Source organism: Cucurbita pepo, chromosome LG11, assembly GCF_002806865.2.
Source record: "Cucurbita pepo subsp. pepo cultivar mu-cu-16 chromosome LG11, ASM280686v2, whole genome shotgun sequence".
NCBI lineage: Eukaryota > Viridiplantae > Streptophyta > Magnoliopsida > Cucurbitales > Cucurbitaceae > Cucurbita > Cucurbita pepo.
The window spans coordinates 4,718,514-4,727,620 of NC_036648.1; the positions used below are offsets into that span (position 1 = coordinate 4,718,514).

At 39.1% G+C, this 9,107-nt stretch overlaps 1 protein-coding gene across 1 annotated transcript; it reads right to left on the reverse strand.

The window, feature by feature from the left end:
• Window positions 1-420: 420 nt before the first annotated feature.
• On the reverse strand, window positions 421-8,196 carry LOC111805164 (putative lysine-specific demethylase JMJ16). The gene is made up of 13 exons (XM_023690089.1): window positions 8,058-8,196; window positions 7,226-7,282; window positions 6,808-7,120; window positions 6,651-6,722; window positions 6,339-6,416; window positions 5,694-6,218; window positions 4,303-4,530; window positions 3,929-4,090; window positions 3,362-3,730; window positions 1,872-3,126; window positions 1,688-1,791; window positions 1,193-1,390; window positions 421-1,032 (listed from the first exon to the last, which is right to left on the reverse strand). Exons 3-13 carry the CDS (start codon window positions 7,114-7,116, stop codon window positions 721-723), a joined length of 3,612 nt encoding a protein of 1,203 aa, XP_023545857.1. The 5' UTR covers window positions 7,117-7,120; window positions 7,226-7,282; window positions 8,058-8,196; the 3' UTR covers window positions 421-720.
• Window positions 8,197-9,107: the final 911 nt, after the last annotated feature.

The window sequence follows — 9,107 nt, forward strand, 5'->3', positions numbered from 1 at the left end:
AAAAAAAAAAAAAAAAAAAGTATATCTATTGCACAGCTTACTCACTAGTCCTCACGAGTTGGTCTCTCTTTTCTCATTTTGACCTTGTGGTCAAACTCCCCCAGGCTCCTCTCTGTGGCGCGAAACTGTCTCGAGATCATGAGATCGCGCTTCTCCTCTTCTTTCTTTCTTCTTTTTCCGAGTGAATCCCGGAGAAGGTCTTTTGGGTATGATTGTACATACTTATGATGCACATCCAGCAATTATTACAAGACAGTTACATTATATTTATGATGCACATCCAGCAATTATTAGGAGACAGTTACATTGACACATATTGACAGGTTATTAGAAAACATGTAAGATAAAAAAACGTACATGTCTTGTAATACACATTCAGTTACATTATAACTTTATCCAAAGTATATAAGCAAAGAATGTAAAAGAAATTGGATTTTATTGAATTTGAACACAAAAGATTTGACTTGTTCTACACTAAACCTTTAAATAATTAAAAAAGTTATGAGAGAATGTGTATTATATGTATTGGGTATCATCACCTTACACTCTAATCCCTTTTTGGAACTTAGAATATGAGCATAAGAGATTAAAAGAAGCATGTACAACAAAAAAGGACCTCATCCTGATACCCACCACCACCCCTCTGTATTTACACAAAATTCTGATTAAAGCCGCCCTATTTCAGTCGAATCAATCAAAAAAGAAAAACCGAACAATGAATCATCTTCGATGACTTTGAATCTCTTCGTTAAGAAGCCGAGTCAACGCGCCTTGGTCGACCGTTGCCCTACTACTATCATTTAAAACGGTATAGAGTAAGTTTAGTTCATCAATGTTTGCCTTCTTCAACAATCCCCTAAGTACTATTGTATCGACTCCAGCTTGCCTAGGATCGACCCCCCTATGGTTCCTTTCGGTCGTTTTCATTTCTGTCGATTGAGACAGTTGTGTACTATGTACGTGAGGCCGAGAATAGGGCCGAGAGTCCCAATACTCGCAACATACTCGATTTCGATCCATTGCCTCAATGGCCTGCATAAGTAGAAAGCAAATGCACCTATATCAAATGCATGAAAAACCATGAATAGGCAGAGTTCACAAGTTCTCCTTTCGGAACAAGCTCATTGCGAGTTTTCGACAATGTCGGTCAGTCGTCCATGAGGTATCGAAAGTTTTTAAGTAATGGGTTTACCTGCACGATTGCCGGTGAAGTGAATCCGAACATTTCTAAGCCATCTAAGCTCCCAGGAGGCTGTAGAGGAGGAAGATTCATTCTACCCAACTTATGTTGCTTTGCAATTTCCTGATTAACTCGATCTCGAACCAGCTCCCAACATCTAGCAGCAGAAACGTGAACGAATACCTCGGATGGACAATGCTCCAAAACAACCTGTTAAGATATTAAAGAATCTAAGTATAATACGTCGCGGGACAATCAAAGATCGCACATTTGAACAACCAGACAGAAGCAATACACGACCGACACGAGAGGGTGGAACTCGACTGCAGTTTAATGACCAAAATACCATAGCCTAAATCATTTGAACTTGGAAACAGGCACAAAATAATGACCAAAACACGACAGGAGGCCACTCTCTGTGAGCCGAGATGAAGAAAACTCTGACTAAGAATAACGACCACGACGAAAAGCAGAAAACAGCCCTATCCGAGAAGCTCCTAAATTTACCATGAAAAGAGGTCCTTCCCGTCCGGCGTCGAGAATTTCAGACACGTAGTAACACAAAGTTGATGGATCTAAAACGCTTATATACTTGACCCTGCTCTTAAATCCTGCAAAATACAACATAAATATGTGGTCAAGATCTGTCTTTCAATATCTAACTAAAACACGAAAGCAGAGATTTTAATACCTTTCGGAAAAATGGCCCGACTGTTCGACCAAGACTTTCCTGAGAGCACGGTTCCATATTCTAAAGGCTCTACGTTGCAGTTAATTCTCCGAACTAGCTTCGCCATTCGAGGACCCTTTTGCCTCAATAATCTGTCCATATTAGCTTGATTGCAGGACAAACTTGCAGTGGTTCTACTAGGGTCTAACACACAAGAGGTAGCACTTGTTCCCACGTTTCCATGCTTACCCTCATTCGGTTTTCCCGAGCCACAAGTCTGTGATTTTCGAGAATCGATGTCCGTTGAAGCTGAAAATACTTTATTACTATGACCTAACCCAGCTTCTGAAAAATTGTTGTTCTGAATAGCATTAGCTGCGTTTCTATTTAAAGGAACAATGCTCGATTGGCAATTATTCGATTTTCTTTCAATCAACAAGTTGACTTCCTTTTCTTCGATGGTCGTTGCATCAGTCATCGGGCTGTGCAGACTCGTATTATCATTGTAGTTGCACAGGCTAGCCTTAGAATCAATATCAGCGAAACGATTTGAGGTTTCGAGCGGCTTTACTGATAAACTTTCAGCTACGCCGTTTGAAATCGTCTTCTTATGCTCATCACCTTCATCATCACTCAGTAGTATCACATTTTCAGTACACATTTTATCCAAATTCAGAGCATTTGTATCCTCCTTACAGGACTGCGAATCGGTATGCCTCGAATTCGTTGCCACAAGGTCATGGTTTTCATTTTTCACCTCAGATTTATAATTTTGCTGCTCAACTACCTTTCCCGAACCATTAACGGTAGATAACGTTTTGGCATGATGAGAAGCGCTATCAATAGCCGTTAGAGTGGGCAATAATGAAGATTGCCTCAAGATTTCTTTCCATTGAGGCTTCCCAAGGGACATGGTTGATGATTGAGTACTCAACTCCCTTGACGTACTGAGCGCCAGACCGAGATTCTGCCTCGCCCACCTGTATACTGCACTTAACTTACCCTCCAATGCTTCAAGAAGAACGTTCAATTCGCTGGTGTCGTAGCGGAACAGAAAAATTCTCTTCTCCCAAGCACAAGAACACAACTGCTTTGCATGATTCAAGCATACATATTTATCCGGTGAACAATGACACCCAACGGCCGACAGATGCAAGTCAAAGAGGCATGAAATGCACTCTCTCTCGTTAGAGGCGTCAAAGTTGCTCTCCATCTTAATTGCCGTTGAAGAACTGCAAGGAAGGTTCCTCCTTGCACACTCCATCTCGACACGAGTCTGCCAAACAAAACAATTTTTAGGGATGATACGAATATTCAACTCCGAACGTTGTTTGAAAACGATAATAGAACTCATACTCCATTCATTCATGTCTCTTAGAACTACGAGTTTTAAAATTCGTAAATTCAGACGATAACAGCCAAGTACAGTTATCATACATGGACAAAGAAACCTCTTTGCCGATACACGCTAATCCGTAAATATGAGTGACAGGGAGAGAGCAATTGTTTACCTTGAATGCTCTTGCTAAGACGCCATCTTTTCCGCAAACATTATTCCATCTTAAGTTATCCAAAGTATTTTTTTTCAGAAAATTTAGTTCCCAATGTGCCCTCACAGCTTCTCGTGCGGCGCCAAGCAATAGCTTATCATGGGAAATAGTAGTTCTTCGTCTCTGTTCACGATATAATTCTACAGCAATTTGACCATGGGGCAACCAGTCGACTGGAGCTACATTAACTGCCTCTGCACAATTGAAACCGCTGTTGAATCCCGAATGGTATGCACGAGGGAAGGTCAAAACGAACTCTCCGGGATTCTGAATACACCTATATACGGGCACACCCTCGGTTTTCAATATAGACGGAGAAAGTTGTGTAACCTGCGCACGGATAGAAGTTTAGACGAACATTTTGGCCAAACATAATTACGAAAAATCATATTTTTGCAAATATTATTGCCATTTTTAATACACACTACTACATACTAATATAAATGTGACAAAACTTGCACTGCTTTCTGCTTGGGGGAAAAATTCCATATAAACCGACGACATTATCAGATTAGCGAAGGAACTTGCCAGTTTATGGAGTAAATCGGGCTGTTCTTGAAAGAGGTCAGGTAAATGCTTTTTCATAGCGCCTTCTAGTTTACTGGCACCGTTTCCTGGAACACCATACCAGACTTTGGGATCGCCCCAGTGCATGTAGTTCAGAGAGTAGAGGTGGTGATCTTCAACGTGCTGCAAATTGAAGCGAAAAATCAAACATAAGCGATCAATTCAAGCAATTATCGAAAAGAAATAAACTAACACTTCATGCCAGGGATTTTTGTGTAGTAATATACAAATTTAATGTTCATCAGCCTTCACGTGATAGTTTCGTTCAAATAAATGAAGAAACAAAAGAGGACCGACAAAAAGAGTCCACAAAACGGAGACACAAGTAGCCTCACCCAGCAAAATGACGAAAAGCACATCCCGATATACAGCCACGGTACCAGGACTCCAGATATATTACTGTTCTCATAGCTAAGAACTGATCCAGGAAGCTTCGGAAAGTTGTTGAGGTTCCAGCCAGATTTTACGTACTTCTCTTCATCTGATGTCGAGCCCTCTTGACTGCAACTCTTCGGAAAACCGCTGCCAAACTCTCCAGTTTCCAAATCAGCCCCATAGAGAACCTAGCAAAGAGAGAAACCAAAAATTTTAGATCACTGAACAAGGGTAGTACAAATAAATTACAAGTTTAGTCCCTTAACTTTCAGATTAGCATCGGTCGGTGCCTAAAGTTCAAAAAGTGTCTAGTGGTGAAGTTCAAAAAGTGTCTAGTGGTGTGTCTGTTTGGTCCGTGAACTTCCAACTTTGTTTCAAATAGGTCCCTAAATTTTCAAGTGTGTTAGAGATCCTTGATCTATACAACGTTTTTTAAAATTCATAATCCTACTAGACACAAAATTGAAAGTTTAGAAATCTATTAAATCTAAAATTCTAACTTTATATCTAATAGATCAATTAACTTTTATAAACTTTAAACATGTCGAGATCTTAACACAAAATTGAAAATTTGAAGACCTATTAGACACTTTTGAAATTCAGGGATCTATGAGCCCACATGAAACGGCTCAGGCTCACCGCTAGCCGATACTGTCCTTTTTGGGCTTTCCTTTTCAGGCTTTCCCTCAAGGTTTTTAAAACGTGTCTACTAGGGAGAGGTTTCCACACCCTTATAAAGAGTGTTTCGTTCTCCTCCTCAACCGATGTGGGATCTCACAATCCACCCCCCTTCAGGGCCCAGCATCCTCGTTGGCACTTGTTCCTTAATGTGGGACCCCCACCAAATCCACCCCCCTTCCGGACCCAGTGTCCTTACTGGCACACCACCTTGTGTCTACCCCCCTTCGGGGAACAGCCTCCTCCCTAGCACATCGCCCGATGTCTGGCTCTGATACCATTTGTAACGATTGAGGCCCACCGCTAGCAGATACTGTCCTCTTTGGGCTTTCCCTTTTGGGCTTTCCCTCAAGGTTTTTAAAACACATCTACTAGGGAGAGGTTTCCACATCCTTATAAAGAGTGTTTCGTTCATAGACCTTCCTTCGACAGATTTAGCCACTTCCGAATTGCGCAAAGCGCATGCGGAACAGACAAGCAAAATAAAAAGTGTGGAGACCCGTCAGCCAGGAAGGGATTTTGTCTTTGATTTTTGACGTTATACACATTTTAAGGTACCGGGACCTTGTAGACACAAATTTGAAAATTCAGGAACTAAACTTGTAATTAAACCAATAAATAAATCTGAAAGAGAAAAACAAAAGAATTCCAACATTAACACTCAAATACAAACCTCAATCTCTTCCGTTGGTTTCTCTACCATCCGCCAATATTCGCCCTCGATATTTTCCAAAGATGGTTTCCAATGTTCGTTCTCTGGCAGCATCGATGGGTTACAACCCTTTGAAGTATCATCGAGCGGTTTACTAAAATACTGAGACTTAAAGTCATCTGCATATTTTTGAAACAAAGCTAAAGAAAAATCTGGACCAGGATCAAATCCAAATCTTTCTGCCTCATAAGGCCCAGCATCTCCATTTATTCCATTTAAGATGGTAACATCGACCCCCTTTCGATTACCCCTCCTCCTTTTCCTCCTCATCTGACTGCAAAACCGAGAGTTCTTTCTTAGTGAATCTCGGTTTTGAAGCTTATCAATCCTTTGGACACGCGTTGCAAATTTAGAACTCTCCCAAATATGTTTCTGCTTCAGGGGACATGGAGGCTTCCAAGAAGAAGGCGGGACAATACGACAAATCCCATATGGTTCTGCTTTTGCTCGAATGCTCGCTATATATGTCAAAGTATCTCCAAATTCCTGCCATAGTTGTGACAGTTTCGGATATCAGATAATTCACAACAATAAACTTAAAAATCACTTCACAGAAGTAGAGGGAAAAATGTGATGATACACGAATCCAGAAGCACTGATAAACACCTCTTCAGTTGGATAAAACACAGGTGCATCCTCGAGATTTGGTCGGCACGATTCTTCTGGACGCCATCTTGCAATAACCTGTTCAAGATTCTACTCGATCAAACATTCTCAAGAAAAGGTATTGATAGAAAGAGCAGCAAAAATGGGTAGTAGGTCAGTTCAAGCTACTAGCCTTTCCCACTATTCTTTGAACTCAAAACCCGGTGCCTGATCGATTTATGTTTCAAGCTAAATTAAGAATTGTGCTTAAAAGTGAAAAAGCGATATAATAAATTAGAAAAGTTGTAAATGAAGGTTGATTCGAGTGATGACCTTTTGGCAATTATTACAATGTGGACATCCACGAATGACTCCCTTCGAAAGAGAAGGTCTTAAAGAAAATTTCTGCAACCGAAACCAAAGGAAATCGATATTAAACCATAATGCAGAATATCACAACAACAATGAAAGAGAACAACCAAAAACCAACCTGATCTAGATGCTTCGTATCAAGCTCATCATCAGAGCAGTAATCATATTGTCTATAGTTTACACATGGTTTACGCCGAAGGGATCTCGTTACTTTTGCAACATTGGCAACTTCTACCTCACTTTCCACTTTAACTGGCTGTGATTCAGAGACGGTTGCCGACACACTAGCAGGGACACAACCGTCTTGTTTTTCATGATCGTGCACCTTCCCTAGAGAAAAGGATATATATGACTCAAAACCTGGTGGAACCGATGGAAAATCATCGCTATCTTCTTCAACGCAAGCTCTTATAAGCTTTGTCCCCATATCACTGTCCACAAAAAAAAGTAACGATATTCTTCGAAGTGTTCACTATACAAGGAATTCAGCAATCAAAACAATCCCACATCTAACTTTTGAGCTACAAACAGCTTACCTGAAAACAGAGCAACTATGTCGTATGTAAGAAAAACAGTATCCAGTACCACCACATCTGCAAGACATATCAAACAACTCAGCCCTCCCCACTCCCACCAGAAGTAATATCATCGACAATTTCAGCTCACGAAATAGTAACTCGCAAAGTTATAAAATCGTAGAACGATAAACATGTTCATTTCAAACTCAAACAATCAACGCCATGAACAAAAATAAGCACTTGGAACACTAAAAGAAATGACAATATACATCAAACAATCTCGAGTAATAAGACACATTCTCGTAAAAACTAAATAACTGATCAAGAACAAACGACGACGACAAAAAAGAAAACTGAAGAACATCATATACTTCCTCAATCTACATATAATATGACCATGGGACATACCATCCAGATAATAATAATAATAAATAAGCTTTTCTTTATTTGGTTACCAAATGAGGCAGTAACAACAACTAAGAACATGGCACACTTTTCATAAAATGAATGAAAAAAAAAAGGATCAGAAACTGAGAATTTTGGTTAAAATATTACTAACAGAGCTCACAGAGATTGGCCAAAGCAACAACACAGTAACATTCATGCAACCCAGAACAATCCAACGAAGACCCATTTTTATATTTTAAAAAAAATAAACAAAACACTCGATCAGGAACAAGGAAAACCTAAATTAGGACAAAAAAAGGGAATCAAAATCAAAACTGATGAAGGGATTGTTAGAACCCTAATGATCCGATCCAACCCTAAGAACTAATCCAACAAAAACGACCATAACAGTAATTACCCAAATAGAACAAAGAAAAACCCAGATAAGACAAAGAAGACAAACCTTCCAGGGCATGCCCTAGACAATCGAGTCCAAGAAAATTCACCAAGAATCCACGGAAGTTTAAGAGAAGATTAGTAGCTTTTCACAGCATCCGGAAGAATGGAAATAGATTTCATTGAAACAACCAACCCAGAAAANTCAAAAGGGGGTAAACTATGTATACCTAACAGATTAAATGCCCCTTTTCTCCATGGTTTTCTTCTGGGTTTAATTAAAATACTAAGCCATTACAAAAGAAAGAAGAAACAAAAGGAGATTTTGGAATTAGGGATTTGATTAATGGAAATTAAAAAATGTAACGAGAATTTAATTCAGATTAATTCGTTAAATTTTGTGTTTTTTCTTCATCTAGGGAAGGGAAGGGAAGGCGAAGGGGAGAGGGAGTGTTAAAAGGGATGAGCGTTTCTTAATTTGGTCAAAAACAAAAAAATAATAAAATAATAAAAAATATTTTGATATATTTTGATATATTTTTTTCTATTATTTTGTCTATTCAAATCAGGGAAGGAAAAAGAGGAGGAAAATGTCTGTGTGGGGCCCACAAATCGTACACGTGGAATGAACCTTGTGTCGTAACGTGGAAGATTTGTGATTTTTTTTTTTTTTTTTTTTTTTTTTTTTTTTTNTTGACAAAATAAAATTATTAAGGCTAAGTTCATAAAATAAATTAATATGATATTTAATGATATGTTAAAACATGAATAAAAGAAGTATATTTTAACGTGTTCAAATGATTTGAAAATTTGGTCGATCTGAATTATCTAACCCGAATCGTAAAGGTTGAGTTGGGTTATATTTTTTTTCTTCCGTTTGGGTTGGATTTAATTATTGGATAATTAAAAATCTGGGTTGATTCGGGTTTGATAATTTTTTGGTCGGGTCAACCCGCTTAACCTAAAAATAGGGCTACAACTCGATCCTATAAGGATTGGTGACAATAGGAGTCGATAAAAGTAGGGGTTGAGTGTCACGATCGTATATTTTCAATTGTGTGGTATCGTGACCATGACACGCTCATGACAAGTTTGGAGGGAAACTCAAACCTCATAT

Excerpts from the sequence above, each read along its gene's own strand:
- LOC111805164 (XM_023690089.1), bottom strand. The coding sequence starts at position 7,116 with ATGGGGACAAAGCTTATAAGAGCTTGCGTTGAAGAAGATAGCGATGAT. Across the intron at positions 6,417-6,650 it reads ATTGTAATAATTGCCAAAAG|GTTATTGCAAGATGGCGTCC; the intron begins GTCATCACTCGA and ends AATCTTGAACAG. Across the intron at positions 1,033-1,192 it reads CTTCACCGGCAATCGTGCAG|GCCATTGAGGCAATGGATCG; the intron begins GTAAACCCATTA and ends CTACTTATGCAG.